Genomic DNA, 17439 nt, shown 5'->3' with positions numbered 1-17439 from the left:
GCATTATAACATTTATAATTAATCGGAAAATATTTTTCTGCCAACTCATTGGCTACTATGCTTCATCTTACCATACCGTTTCTTATATCATTACAATCGCTTTATTACTTGTCAAACCTTGAATTTTTCTTTTGCGACGTGACCGAAAATCTAACTCATTTTTTTATAATTTGTATAGTTCTACAACCTACCCCTTCTTCTGCGGCCATTTTATTTACAGAAAGTAAGGGATTTCTTAGCCTATTTTCACAAATTTTTTAGTTGCACTCTTTTGTATGAATTGAGTATGGTCGACCATACCTAGTTCGATCATTACAGCTTTTAGTGTCGATTAATCGGTTTATATAATAGTTCCTTAGATAAATGTCCTATAAAAACTAAGACATTTAATTGCTTAAAGGTTTTACTTGCTGAAAATGCGCGAACAAAGAGGCTTTTTAATCACCCTTTTATCTTCTGTCTTTAAAATGATTCTAAATTTCTTCCGTTTTTAAACTGATTCTAAATGCGTGTAGAACCAATAGAAATTAATAGAACTAATAAAAACTGATAGAAATTTGCCAATTGCTGAAAGAGAGATATAAATTATTTCACCAAACGATTAAAATTAATTCTTATATTCTGGAGAATTACAGTATTTAGTAGCCAATCTGTATATTGCCGCATTGAAAAGAGACAGTCGACTCTCCATGGCCGAATGGTCATAGCACTGGTCTCATAATCAAGAGATAGTAATTTCGAATCCCGCTAGAGACAATGCGATTCACAGTTTGTGTAAATATTTAATTCCTTGATATTATGTTTTCCTTTATTCTGGACCTTTCTTTAATTTACCAGATAAGTGTTCTGAACTTTTCTTACTGTCTCCAGAAAAGTATTCTGGAACTTCCCCTGTTAGTATAAAAGCAGAAGATCTGTCAGTTACTTTGTTCTGAGTTGAGTTAATTAATTGGTTTATCTCTATTTCTTGTGTGTGTCATTGCATTCTATACTAAAGTACCTACGTGACAATATAAAACCATAGCGACTCATCGAACTCAGTGCCCACAAATATGGCGACTTATTAACGGAATGGAACTTTAAACTCGCTATCCTTCGAAGCCAAAACTGAGTTTTTATCACTAAACCCACATAGGCATCTAAAGTGTAGAATGGCGGAAATGCCACTCTTAGTTTAGAAAATTACAAAGCATTTAGTGGCTCTTGCATTTCACCTTAATGAATTGAATGCACAGGTTTTACATCAATACTCGATCAATTTATAACATGGGAATGGAAGCTACTTAGAAAAAAAAAGATTTAAATCATTAAGATGTTACTAAATTAATTTTCGGTTTAAGACAAAAATTTGATGTAAAAAGAAATTGCTAACAGTTTATTATATTTAAATAATATAAATGAAATATTTAAAAACTATATATATATATATATATTAAAGGTATTGTTTAGATTATAACTAACCCTTTACACTCGGAAAAGTAATTCGATGTATATTTATTCATTTAACACTTTGACTACTCATTTTTTTAAATGTTTTTCTCTGCATTCGCGCACAAAATGAAGATAATAGCTTCTGTATTAGACAAATCTATTCGATTTTTTTTCCAAATGTTTTTAAACTCCCGTGTCTAGGACATGATGGCCAACTACACCTTCCCGCACCAAAAAAACTACTTTTACTTAGAACTATTTAAGCTGATTTTAAAAGGTTAGTCGGATGTTAAAGTCCCGTTGGTAGTCAAAGGGTTAAGACAAGGACTTGTTCAATGCTCCGAGAAATATATATATAATTGCTTTAAATTGTATTTTCCCGAATTATTTTCCACGTCTTCTTAACATTTTGTAGGTATTTTTAACAATTAAAAAATAAACAAATAAAACGTCAAAAGGATGCACCGTCTTAAATGGCGAGTGAGAGTCATCATTCGAGTTCAAACGGTTAAATTATCTTAAGTTAAAGATCATCATCATAAAATCATTACAATAATGATATTTAATATTATTCTTGATTAATGGTAGATTTTTGTATAATAAAAACTCTCTGAAGCCATTAATGGCTGAAAATAACAATTTAAATTGAAAGAATTAAAAAGTTTTTATAAAATGAGCATAATTTGTTTTATAATTATTCATTTGACCTAGACCTTTACCATTCAAATAAATTCAAAATAAGCAGAGAATAAATCGCATTTCCTTTTAGCTTGCAACTATAAATTGAAAGTTTGTTCTTCAATAGAATGAAAAATAGGATGTAAAATTTCTTTATCCTTAATTAATTTATAATTCTCATTTCTAATAAGCTTTACAATCTTTTAACATCTTTATGAATATCAGAATTTGTTTTGGATTCAAATTTTAATTTAAAAAAGCACTGTTCGCATGCAAACTAACAATATTTCTTTTTCAAAGGAAACTCAATTATTTTAAAGTCACGAAACTTTCCCTCTTTGTCTTCTAAGATTTTCTTTTTTTCACCTTGAATAATAATAATGATAAAGAGTGAATGCGCTTCACAATACATAAAGCGATTTTTTTTTCAGTATTACTGTGTAGCAAAGCAATTGATATAACTAAAGATTAAATATTTAAAGCGCCCACTGATTTCATGACGAATTTGGTGTTATATAACGCATGCTGTTGATGACCTTCATGACAGAGTTTCCGGAACAACCTTCAATAAAATTTATTTTATTGGAATTGAAATTACTTTCTTTGATTTTTTAAAAAATATTTTTCATTCTTTATTTATTTCAAAATTTTACGTTTAATGAGAAAATTTCATTAATTAAAACTTTAGAGTTATTGATCCAGAATTGAATATCCTATTAAAAGACAAACGAAATTATTTAAGTGAGCGCATCATATGATCATCAACTACTCGGTCTCTAAAATATGAAATGACTTTAAATAAGTAGAATTTAATGATAAGGCAGAATTAATATATAAAAGCTGTCATGGAATTCAAATCTTAGAGGGACTTTTAATCTTTCATCGAAAATTATCGGAACAGGAATTTGAATTGGTAAAAATGAGGAACAATGATGAAAACAAGACAAAATGGTTGCATTCTACTAGTTAAAAAATTGAATTCTTGTTCCCTTTTTTTATAATAGGAAAAAAAAATCACTCAATTTTTGGGTTTGGCATTGAAACAACTGCTGTTGATAATTTATATATTTCCTTTTAGTATTCTTTTTATCTGAAATTCTTTCAATAATAGGTAAATAATTCGATTATTTAATACCAGTGTTTCATTCGACATTTTCGATGATCACGGAAACGGAAGAATTTCTATTCTTATATTACAGAAGATATGATAAAAATAAATTTTCAAAATAATAGATGGAGGGTTTTTTTTTTTTTTTTTCACTTAAGCATAAATTAATTCTATTTTTTCGCTGTGATGCAATCATATTTTTAATAATTATATATATATATATATATATATATATATATATATAGTTAATAAAACAACTTCTAACATTTTTTAATCAAATATGGAAATTTTTTTGACAAGAAATTTTAATCAAACAATTAGGGTTTGTTAAATAATTAATTTTAATTAAAATTGTAGCCTGAAAATTATTTTGGGATTCGTCTATTCATTTAAAAATGGGATCGCACATTTAAAGCTGAAAATGATAATTTAAAAAACTGTGAAGTGTAGAGAAAATAGCATGACACACGTAACCATTAATAATATTCCCTCGCAGATGGTGCTATGTATGGATTGACGTCCGTTTTCTAAATCTGGATTATCATCTTGTACTTTACGCTGGCATTTTGTAAGTGCATTTGAGCCAAGGTGAATTGTCGACACATTCGACGAAATGAGGGCAAAATTTTTACTTTGAAATTTAGAACACTGAGAGATTAATTTTCGATAGCATTAAGATCTTTTAAAAATACTGAATGCGACATGTTAGCATCTGGGCTAAGTTTAGTTTAGTTTCCTTATAATTAACGTTTCGTTTTTTTAAAGCAACGCTAAGGCTGTTTCAAAAAAAAACCATTTAATTTTGAACCGCTGTCAGATGACGCGGATGATAACTGATCTGGTAGCCCCTTGCCAGACTTTCGCACCATTCCAGCAAGACTGGTATTCTAAGATCCGGGTTGAACTAAGGAGCAGAATGAAATATTTTCATTGGAATAAAATTTTACAATATTAGTTTAGAATACAAGAAGAACCTCAAAACACTGCAAATTACTTTCTGATATAAATAGAAGATCTCTGTAACTTATTTTTATTTTTATTTTCTTGGTCGGTGCAGTAAAAAATATCTTGGAAATATTTAAGGTTCTGAAAGGCATTTGATCAAAATTTGGCGTTATCTCTACTATGCTCCGAATAGGGATTCTTTTACTATCAGATTAGAAATTGCTAAATAAAAGAGCTATATTTGATCTCTCGTGACTTCGATTATGCGAATCTGGTTAAAAGAATAGCTACAAAATTGGAACATTCAAATTAAATTTATCTTGCTGTTTTTCAGTTTACTTTATAGAAACTCTGAACTAGTCATTAGATATACTTAACTTTGTTACGATTTTTTTTTTTTTTTTTTTTTTTTTTTTTTTAACATTTCATCATATTTATCTTTAAAAAGAATTTTTCGAGGTGGAAATGTCCCTGAGTATTTTCTAGTTTTCGTGGTATGGTCTCAAAATTAACTGATTCGAACTGCATCAAAGTAAAGCTTAGTTTTCACAGTTGGCAACACTTAAAATGCGAGCAAAGCATTATTTAAAACCAATTACCTAACAGCGTGTATTGTCGAAGGTTTTATGATAGCGAGCTTTCACAATAATGTATCAATTCGGTTTTAAAATTAGTTCAAGTAAAGCATTACGATTTTTTAATTAATCTTTATTATTGATAATGGATGTGTTGAAGAATCAGATCTCTTAATCATGCCTCGTCTGATAATCTTTCATTGAGAACGGACCCACCGGAATTTCGCAAGGTATAAATAATTTCGGTAAGTGCAATCCTAGATGCGAACTCTTGCCCAAGAGTAAAAATATCGCCATAGATACCTTTTTAACACATTGACTGTTATACTGCCTATGATTCACATCTACTTTTTAATTATATGACTTCTTATCTACTACAATTAAGATATAGGGAAAAGTTATTTACTTCAATAAATGGTCCGAACTGCTGATTTAAGTCGTGGCTTAGTTTATTTTAGTTAAGATATATTACCGTCCCGTTTTCAAGCAACACCAGGAATATTTTGGGACGCATCTCGAAATTTTGAACCACGATCAGATGACGAGGAGGACAGTCGAGTTACCACTCAAAATTTTATGCAACACCGTCGGGATTTAATTCGTGGCAGCAAACATGTAAAAAATGGTAACTTTGATGATGAAGTTATAATAGAGAAATCTCGATCATTATTCAGTGCACTTTGAAATTTTTATATTCTTTTATAAAGTAAAAATTCAGAAATAAAGGGTGTCCAAAATTAACGCAAGATTTGAATTTGACACCATTCGTGCTGTAAAGTGTTGGCAACCCTATTAAAAAATCCGTTTAACAGCTGATAGTTTAGGGTGAGTAAAAATGGAGTGCTACACGATAGAACAACGTGTTAAAGCAAGATTTGAATTAAATAAAAAAAACAATCTCTTTTTTTTTAATATTTTTATTGAATTGTATTGTAAAGTACGCAGGATGGGGTTATATATGGAATAGACATAGGACAAATGGCCTCCACGTCTTTGCTGCCACATACGCAATCTTTGGAAACGTAATTTTCAATGACCATTTTGCATAAATGTAGCTCAATTTCGTTGATGCAGCGTTGAATTTCCTCTTTCAATGCAGGCATCCTTGTGGGTTTGTTGGCATATACTTTTGACTTCAAATAACCCCATAAAAAGATATCCAATGGTGATAAATCACCCTGTCTAGAAAGCCAATTCTCAAATTTTTGTACTGTGACCGCCAGATTTTTATTATTTTTGAAATACTCAACAATGAAAATATGTTGTTCTATCGTGTAATGTTCCATTTTTATTAACACTAAACTATAAGCTGTCAAATGTTTTTTTAATAGGGTTGCCAACACTTTACTGCACGAATGGTGGCAAATTCAAATCTTGTGTTAATTTTGGGAGACTCTTTATTCCCTGGACTCTTATTACTAAATTTTAACATGTGTTTAGCAAATATTTCGCATATGTATAAAAAAAGTTTTAGGAGATAATCGTATATTTTTCAAAAAACGTTTTTAAAAGATTTCTTGGTTGTTATGCGTTAACCAAGACATTTTATTTTTTAGTAACGCATTTTAATTTTTTTTAGTAACACATTATATATTTTCAGGGATAGACTTTTTTTTTTCTCAGAACAGAAATGATTTTTTTTATAGTTTCTAACGGATGTAGAGAGAAAAAAAAATCAAAAGGAATGGGTGAACAAAACCATAACCGCATGAGTTGTAAATAAATGCCTTCAAAAATGGTCCGATGTTATTTTTTCACCCACATATTGTTGGTTCAAAAGGAAACCTATCCAAATATGTATTTGACACACGCAAAGCCTCTTTTCACTCGTAACCTCGTTAACTACGTCAGACAAAAACTTGGATATATATGCTCTCTTTCTTTTAGAATTGCCTAGATTGTTCCTGTATATAAACACAAAACTACATCAATTTTGGAATCCTGTAAAGATCTTCGATAAATTTTCATTTCTGTTCGACATGTTTCCAATTTTATAATGTGCTACTTTTTAAAGACAATAATGGATATGAAAATAAAAGGAAGCAACGCACAACTTACTTTAATCTACTTTCATTACAAAATTTGAAACAGTATATACAAAAAATCTTTATTAAAAAAGCACGATTTTATTGGTGTATTAAAAAATTTAATCGAAAATCTTGTGATAAAAAAAGCCATAAAAACATGAGATATTGATGGAAAATTCTACAAGTAAATTGGAATTTTAACCTCATTCATAATATACTTTAGTGAATATTCATTGAGACTTAACCCTTTACACTCAAATGTCTTCTCTCGGTCACTATTCAAGACGGTGCATCATTTTGACATTCTATTTATTTATTTATTTTGATTGTTAAAAATACCCACAAAATGTTAAAAAGATATAAATTCATTTTTCAGGGAAACTCAACTTAAAACAGTTGCGTGTATTTTTTTTTTGTGTGTGTGTGTGTGTGTGTGTGTAACATACAGGTCCATGTATTAAATGATTAATTATGCATCGAATTATCTTTCCGAGTGCAAAGGGTTTATACACAGTTTTATAATTTTAGATTTCAGCGTATTTCATAATTCAATAATATATTTATTAATGAGTATATTTATCAATATACTCGTATATTTAACATATATTTATCAATTTTTCGTCGAACTATTCCGACAATTATATCTTAAAAAGAGTTGATCCCATTGGATATTCTAACGATCCGAACCATTAAGACAAGGAGTTTGCCTCTCAAGAAGACTAAATATACAGTGGCTCCCAAAATTGAGTATACACTATACTCTTTCTTCTTTAATTTTATTCTTTTTGATCTTAACATTCCTATTTATGGCTAATATTTATAAAAACGATAAAATATACATTAACAAAAATATTAGGCTAAAAAACAAAACGGAGGAATCAATAATATTTTTATTACAGTAATTTTTATGTAAAAGTTGCAAATTCCAAAGTCACAAAATTGAGTATACACTTTATAAAATATGCGACTTGATTACCATTATTTATTTCCAAATGCATAAGTAAAATAGTTTTGTTACTATAATTGGCAATCATTGATTTCCAAGCGAAAACAAACGTTTTGGTTATCATAATGAGATCTAGAAATGAAATAAATGTTGAAATTCGGAAAATTGTTATTCGATTGTCTCAAGATGGTAAATCTCTACGAGAAATTGCAAGGGAAATTCAACGCAGTCACGGATGCGTTCAAAAAGTTATCCAGAAGTATAGAATGTATGGACAAATTGCTAATAAACTTGGAAGAGGAAGAAGAGAAATCCTCAGTGACACGACCAAGAGAAGAGTTATTCGAGAGGTATCAAACAATCCTAAGGTGAGTGCTACAAAAATTGCTATATCTACTTCAAGAACAATTGGAAAGTGTGTTTCTGCAGAAACAATTCAAAAAGTAATCCGAAAAGCAAATTATAATGGTCGCGTAGCCAGAACAAAACCATTCATTTCCAAAGTAAATCGAGAGAAAAGAATTCATTTGCTAAAAGTCATATTTCAAAGCCTCCTGACTTCTGGAATCAAGTAATATTCAGTGGCGAAAGTAAGTTCAATGTTTTTGGTAGTAATGGTCGATGTTATGTTTGGAGAAAGCCCAATTCTGAACTTCTTCCTAAAAACACCAATCCTTCTGTCAAGTATGGAGGTGGTTCACTTCTTGTATGGGGCTGTACGTCTGCAAAAGAGTGGGAAATTTAGTTTTCATTGATGGAATCATGGACAAAATTAAATATTTGGATATGTTGAAGAACAATTTGAAACCAAGTGCCCAGAATTTGGGTTTAGGGTTACGTTTCCTGTTTCAACAAAATAATGACCCGAAACATACAGCTAAAATAGTTAAGTTATGGTTGTTGTATAATTTTAAAATGCAATTACACACCCCTCCTCAATCTCCATATTTCAATGTGATTGAAAATTTGTGGGCACAATTAGAAAAATCAGTTCTAAAACTCGATATTAGGACAAGGAACACTTAAGAAGAGTATTACAAGAAGAATGGTCGAAAATATCAGACGAAACAACTCAAACTCTTATCAACTCAATGCCACACCGTTTACAAGCTGTTCTAAATTCAAAAGCATATGCAACAAAATATTAATTTATCTTTTTCTCTTTTTGTTGACAGATTTTTCTAGATGTATACTCAATTTTGCGACTTTGGAATTTGCAACTTTGACATAAAAATTACTGTAATAAAAATATTATTCATTCCTCTGTTTTGTTTTTTAGCTTAATACTTTTGTTAATGTATGTTTTGTCATTCTTATAAATATTAGCCATAAATAGGAATGTTAAGATCAAAAAGAATAAAATTAAAGAAGAAAGAGTATAGTGTATACTCAATTTTGGGAGCCACTGTACCTAAGAACGAACTTATTGCAAGTTCTGTCTATGGACTAGATATCAAAATTATGCAGTTCTCATCAAAATGACTCCATCATTCCTGAACCTTTTAAAAGAGCTGTGTTTCTCCCTTCAGCTCTTGACTTATCTTGACTGTTCAATCGCTTCATTTTCTTTGAACTGGTTTTGTTATTTTGAAAACTATAGAATATGGTGCTCTCATCAATTGCATACGGCTAAACTCTTAGATGTATAATCTGTGTTTTATAACAGATTAATACTAGATAGCTAATTTTTGTTTACCAACAAATTATATAAGACCATTGTCATCATTTGTGAAATAAGAAAACAAAGCTCAATTTAGGGATTAATTCTCCCATTTAATCATTTCCCATTTTAATCGGTTCATTTCGATACGAGTGCAGTGATGTGAACATTTAGGATGTATCTAGTAGTACACCGATTGGTTAACTGTTTCTTCATTCACCAATCAACTTCTGTCGAATGACGTAACGAATAATTCATTCCACATTCATGCGAATAATTCACCACACTTTCATACATTTAAATAATTAACCCTTTGCACTCGGATGGTGCCTCCCACACACCATTCAAGATGGTGCATCATTTTGACATTTTATTTATTTCATTTTTAATTTTAATTGTTAAAAATACCAACAGAATGGTAAAAATATATAGATTCATTTTTTCAGGGAAATTCAATTTAAAACAATTATATGTATTCATTTTTTTGGTGTAACAAACGAATCCATGTATTAAGTGTAACCATCGAATTAATTTTACGTGCGCAAAAGGTTAAAATTGGATAGAGAATCGCGCAAACAGTTAAAACGCAATGATTGTTCATTAGTTAGAAAGATTTGAGGATATAATTTCTGTAGTTTCTCCTACCAAAAATTGGTCATTAACTGAAAAAACATTTGCTTTTCCGTAATTCTACATAATACATTTTTTCACTGGGCAAATATCTTCTGGCATATTTATTGTTTCCTTAATTTCTTTTTATATATTTTTATTTTTAAGTTTATTTTTTATGAACATGCTTATGCTGATTGTAATATTTAAAAGGCCATTCAATTTCACATATCTTTATTTTATTTATTCATATTTTATACATATTGTGAAACTGTTAACTATAACGTTTAAGAAATGTCACCTTCAGAAGAATTTCGTATTGGTTAGCATGGCTCTTAATTTCCCGCTTTAACAGAAAAAATTGTATAGAAATACTAAAACTTTTTTTTATTAGCTATTTGAATGATATTTATTCATGTGCTGTCTTGCATATGTAAAATTTCGAAAGTAGTTGCATATTTTTAAGACACTAAATCTTTTGGTAAATTTTGACAAATTAGCTAAGAATTATATTTTCTTAATAGATGATCCTGTCTATATGCCTGACAACAAAGGAAAACAGGAATATGTTCTAAGTGATGTTGGCAAAATTTATATGGGATCTCATAAAAATCCTGTTGGACGTCCTTGGGTTTTTGGACAGGTACAGTATATTTTCATATAGAACGATGAATAACGTTCTAAAGATATAAGCAACAATTTTTCTTGGAAAATATTTTTTTCTTTCTTTTATTCTTGTGAAATAACTTTTATCTATGACGTAAATGGATAGTTTGCACGTTTTCCTAATGCTTAATTACATTCAGTTTTCTTTGAGAATGTGTGAATTATGTCTATAGATTATTTACACGGCTTTTGGCTTGGTTCAGTATGGTTCAAAAATATTTTCCAAGAAGTTTTGTTGGCTTGGTTCAATCAGTGGAAAATAAATTAAAATTTTACGCTATTCTTTTAACTTGTATATGAAATAATTTTCTCAATATTTGATGAATAAAAGGAAGGAAAACTGATAAATTCTTGAAACTTTCGTAATTTTCTATTAATTATCTTATTAATAAATTATTCTCAATGGACTCAACTGTATGATATTTGATGATAAAAATAAATTTAGAAATGCTAAAATTTACTTAGAATTTGAACTAAATGGTAAATTAATTATTGCGTTTTCTTAATAACATATATGCATAACTCAGCTTTAAATTAAAAACATTTTGGGTTAAAAATGTAGAAGTAAAAAATAAAACTAAAAAAAACTGCATCAAATTGACATCTTGAAACTATAGATTTATGGACGTGAATCAGGATTTTAAAGTTTTTTTTCTTTCCACCTCTGTTTGAAAGAAAGCAAAAGCATTAGTCTATTCTCTGGAGAAAAAAATTATCATTATTTTACAAGTTGGAAATACACAGAAAAATAAGCAGCAGTTTTTAATAAACAAAAAGAATACGATATAAATTAATTTTCCGCAAAATTCAATAGAATATTTTAAGGCAAGATGATTTCCTTAAAGAAAATTTATTTGCGAATAGCGAAGATTCGGAAAAGATAAACGCCATTGAAAGCTTTCGCACTGTATTATTCTACGTGTCCTCGTTTGGAGTCGCAACACTCAGCTGAAAAACTTCTAATCGATTTAATATCTTACAGTAAAGATAAAATCTTTTAAATTGTGAAATTTTCTTAATTAAAGCTTATTATTTATTACAACTCGGGTTAATATTTAACATGTGGTGCTGAAAACTTGTCTTTTCAGTAGTTAATCATTAATCAAATGTCTACTTCTTAGATCAAAGGAATACGGTTTTATCTAATATTTTTCTATTTATAATACTAAATAAAAAAAAAAAGATTAAGATTTTAACATTTAATTTTTAATGTAGTTTCTTGTTATTTCTAACCTTTTATATGCGGAAGTGTATTTAAATTCATTTTAATTAGAATTAGTTAAATTTTTAATTAAAAAAAATTTCCATATCAAAAAAGATTCTTCTTAAAGGAACGTTTATCTTCTTAAAGAAATCTTTTCAAAAATTTGAAAATAAAGATCACGATTTTTGAGTTGGTTCTAATGAAATTCACAAAAAAAATTCTTTAAATACCACTGTAATTAATTTTGTATAAAACTGCTAGGCAATAAGGCTAAAAAGATATTGGATTTATCCCAAGAAAAAATAACCCATGACTTGTTGAAATGGGCTTCACTGCTTTTTCAAATAATTTATCACATGCAATATATTAAACTGGTAATTTTTCTTGTATAGTTATATAATATGTGCAAATATTTCTTAAATGACTATATTTTTTATTGTAAAGATATTTTCGTTTTCACTTAGTAAAAATGACAATCTTTTAAAAAAACCGTGTGAGATGTTCCTAGAAATAAACTAATAGCATTACTAAATGAATTTATTTCAAGTTTAAGCAAATTTTATTTTGAATATGTTTCACTAAAATATATTAAATCCAATTAGTCACCAGGCTGCTTTCTATAATATACTGTAAATGTGTTTTCTGTTTGTGTGTCTGTAGAGTAATAATAATATAAATAACAACAAAAACAAATACATCATTAGATTTTTTAAAAAACAATTCCTGATTTGAACAATTTGAACGTAGTAAAACGTAGACTGTATTCACAATGAAAAGTCGAAATCGAGTAGTTCTTAGTAATTTATACATATTTTATGTTTGTATCTGTTTATTTGTTTTGAAAAATTCCTGCTCATAGTAAATATTTGTACAGCTTTGTGATAATACAAGTCACAAGTCAGTTCCAGTAAGTTTTATTTGGATTACCAATCATCTAACATATGTGGCTAGCTGAAAGCATTATAAAAATTGTTGCATAAGATGTTATAGCTATTTTCTGATAACCTGCAGGTGCAATTTTCCATTAAAACATTGTTTTTTTCTATAAGTAGTTTTAAACAGTTTTTTATTTATTTATTTATTTTTTTGTTATGGAATCAACGAAATGACTCTTTTTATTTGTAGTGGTTATTAAAATGAAACTTCTCCTCTTTAAAAACAACAATTAATTTTTCTCCATTATTTACTTATATTATATTAGGTTCCAGAAATTTTCTCTGAGCGCAATATTATTTAATACGAACACACAACTTATTAAATAAGGTATCTGAATACTGAGAAATTATATATTTTTGCGTTATGAAAATTTCCCCTAAAATTTTTCATTATGTTCAAAAATTGTTGAAAATTGTGATTAAAAACTTAGAAAATCCTTCTTAAAATCATTTATTTTTTTAAATTTCTAAGCCTTAAATGCCTTAGAAGTTCCTCTGGGTCATTCATCTTCATCAATATTTTGTTTATTATCCATAACACGGGAGACTGTTCCTATAGCTTCAGAATCTTCATGAGTAAAATGACTACTCATAGTTAATTAATAATCCATAAAATGGAAGATAAACCTTTAGAGAGTAGTTGCTAACCAAGGCTTTTTAAATCTTTATAAATCTACACTTTATCGCAATAAAAACTCTTTCCTTACCTTAATAGTGCGTGATTAAACCAGAGGAGCTAATGAAACATTAACCTCTATTAATAATAAAGGTGTTTACACGCTGTTAAACCTACAGATGCTAAAACTGTCATAAGTATACTTTGATGGGTAAGAATGTGCACTTCGAAGCGTTTTTATAAAAATTATAATTAAAAACTAAACGAGATTTTTGTGTTTTTTTGCGTTATCATCCGAAAATATTATTATACAAAACTAATTTTTTACCCATTTTAAATTTTTAAAAAATTTTAAATGGTGTAAAAAACACGGTGATTAAATTGGTATTTATTTAATACCAATTTAATCACCGTGCAATTTTTTCTGAATCTTGATATTTTTTTTAAAATTGCATGATTTTTAATAATATATTTTATTGTTGCCATGAAATTTAAACATTTAATCTTTTAATTTACTTCTGTTATAGAAAAGGCTAAGGAAGAAAGATTTTGAAATATCTATAACGTTTACGTGAGAAATCGGAAAGAGAAATGACATTACTTCAAACGACAATGTGCAATTCGAAATAGATTACCCAGACAGTTAATTTTTAATGACACTCGCATGCCTTGGAACACGTGGTGCCATTAAAAATTTAAGGAAGGTTTCATTAGGATGAGTCATGTATACAATAAACAGAACAGATGTAAATAATATGGCTTTAATGTCTGTCACAAATAACCAATATTCACAGCTGGCTTCCAAAGGCATGTAGTCGCTCATAAATAAGGAGAAATTCATTTAAATTCAAATATTTAGCAAACTTTAATGTATATTTTCAGTCAAAATTTTTTAAAAATTACTGAAGAATCGAACAGCCCCATTTTGTTTTGACTTATAATAAATAAAACCTTATACTTATCATGAAATTCTTGCTAATTAATATTTTGAATGATGTTTTCATAAGTTAAAGCTGAAAATTATTTAATTTTTAAACTAAATATTCATTGCTATAATTTTTTTTTATTTCCAAATCGCAGTTAATATTCTTGTAATGCTTTGGCAAGTATAACAGTGCTAGTTAATCATAATATGCAATTATTTATAATGCAAAATGAAAAAGCATGTTGAAACCTCAAACCTTTGACTTTCTTTAAAATGTTATTTCGCAGTACTAATACTCTTAAATAACTGCATCGCGTTTCCTGATTTTCTGTGCCTCTGGGGAGACACCACGAACAGGCTAATGAGAAATTAGTAGGCATATTTTTGTTTCTACTGGGTGAACAAACATGCTGATTAGACTTGCAAACTGTCTTATCGCTGATGACGGCATGTACATCCTTTGCAAGAGCTTTATGCATTACTGTTCATAAAAAGGGACACTTTGCACAAATCACAGTATCCATATTATAATCTGGGGGAGTCGGTTATTCATATTCATCAGACTAGCCAGGTAGCGTGACTCTCTATGAATTACCTCTTTCCCGCGAGGAATCTATCAAGGTGATCTTCAACCTGTCGCATCCATTAATATCATTGCAGCCGCTACAGAAAAGTAGCAATCGCGACACAAATAATCAGTTAATATGGCTATTACAGCAAAATTCCGATTTACAGAAAAGTCACGGTACTGGGATTTTGATTTGCTGTATTTCATTTTACCTTAAAAATAATTGCCAATGATTTAGAATCCGAATTCCATGACTCCATGAGGCAGCTTTTATGTTCTTAATACTTTATAGGGGCAATGGGAAAGTTGAAAAATGATTATGTTCTCCGTCAATCAATAATATAGAAAAAGGATAGGTGGTAAAATCCCCATAATGGTGAAAAAAGACTCCTTGAAACATGAAACTCAAAATAATGGTAATTCGCCAGAAGCAACTGAATCCGAGCGATATCATACTACGCTATGATATCCAATCAAAAATTTTGTGCGCCTTAAGATAATGCTTTATGAAAAAAAAGAGTTAAAATTATAATTGCTTCAGACAGTCATATAATTAGTATTGAAGACTTAAACTACGATGCAGTCTTTGCATACACATTTACTATCTGTTGAAGCTATTCTATTTTCTCTTCTCAATATATTTTACAATAAATGTTATAAGCATTCTACACAGCACTTTAAAAACAATAAGACAAACTGTAATAGAAATAAAATTATAATATGTGAAGCCAGAGGTGTAACGACCTGGGATAGGAGAGATATAGATGTCTCGACTGCCGCTGTTAGTACAAACAAAACAGTTGTAAGTTAATGTTATTTTTTAAAAGCAAGAATAATAAAAGGGCGCCCAGTGCTCTATTTACCCTTGCAACACCATTAATATCGGCTAGGGAACAAAAAAATCATATTTTGCTTCAAGTTCCACTTACTTTGATATGCTACTGTGAAAAGATCATTAAATCACGTGCAACTTTATTCGAATTAATTAATTTCTTTTGCATTTTAATTCGCATTAATTAATTTAATATCGGAACATAAGGACTCCGTAAGATTTTAAATCATTATAAAAGCGTTGTCTTCAAATGATAATGACATACGGTGATCAGATCGTTTGTTCATGTCACTGAAATGCCTGGATCACATCTGAAATTCCTGTTGCTATCAAACTGAATATAACAGAAATCAGTTCAATTTATTCTCATTAACTAATAATTGTGTTTAATTGAAATTTGATCATCCTTGAAATTTCTGTACCATTACATAATGAAACTGTAAACAGTTAACATTTTTTTTAAACCAAAAGTACTTTATTTTGTGTATACAGACAGTTATTTAAAGTTAAATATCTTAAAGGGGCGAAAAAAATCATATTTTATCTCAGAGGTCAATAATCCTCTCTACATTACTGAACTCTGTCATAACGCTTACAGGAGTAAGAATTGCTATTTGTGCTTTAATGTATCACCCATAGATGGAGCCAGGGTAAAGGCTTCAAATATCGATTTTCAAATTCATGCTACCTGTCCAATTTACTGAATTAAAAATGAATTAAATTTTCGAAATCTGCTCCTAATTTTGGTTCATGATTACAAAATTAAAAATGGTTTTCACTGACGCCTGAATACTTCTTTTAAATTCCATATTTTGAAAACCAATTTAAGCTCATAGCATTTTATTCTTAATTTAGATGAAAATGCATAGTCCTAATTTATACACTCTCAAAACCCCATTTTATGTCAAGAAACCTCTGTTTATAACAAACAGTGATGTTTCTTCATAAAATGACTCCTTGATCAAATTAACACACACACCCGCAGTCATTGCAAAGATTAAGAAATGAGAATAGAAAAGCAATGGAATGTTGCTGGATAATTAAATAAATGAACTGAATTCAAAATATTTTTTTAATTTAAATATAATATTTTGAAATTAGTTTTAAATGCTTAATTTTTTTTAATGAAATTAGCATGAAACAATATATAAAAATGTTTAGATTTTTTTTTTATGAAATTCATACGCTTTTATTGCTTTACATGAACTCAGTAAGATTATTATTAACTGTCAAATAATATTAATAATTCAATGATATACTAAATAAAATATGTGTTTTTGGTTATAAAATCTTCTCAGATTCAATCAGTTTCTAAAAAAGAGTTTTATTCTCAATGAAGAACACATTTATTGCTTTCGCTGATGTTTTTTGCGTTTTTCGTCGCTGTTTGGTAATTCAAACTTGCAATGATATAAGTTCATTCCAGCCTCAAGAATTGGTAAAAAATATTGGATTAATGGTTAATTATTATGCATGAAACGTCTGTGGCTGTTCATTTTTTTTTTTTTTTTTGCTAGTATTTTATTCTAAAGCTAAGTACTATTTTTACTTTAAGAAATTAATTCCTGGCTCTTCTCATTCAGTTTAATTGATAGCAATACCATAAAGCTATTAACCTTCTTAAAATACTAATTGTTTTGCTCTGAATAATTTATAATAGTTAAATGCATTTTCATTGAATAAAAATGACATTTTAGGCGATATATCAAATTGG

The 17439-nt window shown here is 28.8% G+C and overlaps 1 protein-coding gene across 3 annotated transcripts in view; it reads left to right on the top strand.

Annotated features, from left to right (window-relative positions):
- The window catches only part of LOC129961046 (hemocyte protein-glutamine gamma-glutamyltransferase-like), a 79572-nt gene that overhangs the window by 40619 nt on the left and 21514 nt on the right, over positions 1-17439 (top strand). For all 3 annotated transcript variants that reach the window (XM_056074845.1, XM_056074844.1, XM_056074846.1), the window contains exon 5: positions 10504-10622. In XM_056074845.1, the coding sequence (XP_055930820.1) occupies positions 10504-10622 (119 nt within the window). The remainder of the gene's footprint in view (positions 1-10503; positions 10623-17439) is intronic.

This window comes from Argiope bruennichi, chromosome X2 (assembly GCF_947563725.1).
Source record: "Argiope bruennichi chromosome X2, qqArgBrue1.1, whole genome shotgun sequence".
NCBI classification, from domain to species: domain Eukaryota; kingdom Metazoa; phylum Arthropoda; class Arachnida; order Araneae; family Araneidae; genus Argiope; species Argiope bruennichi.
The sequence above is the reverse complement of the archived record's forward strand: the minus strand, read 5'-3'. Positions and strand labels throughout refer to the sequence as shown.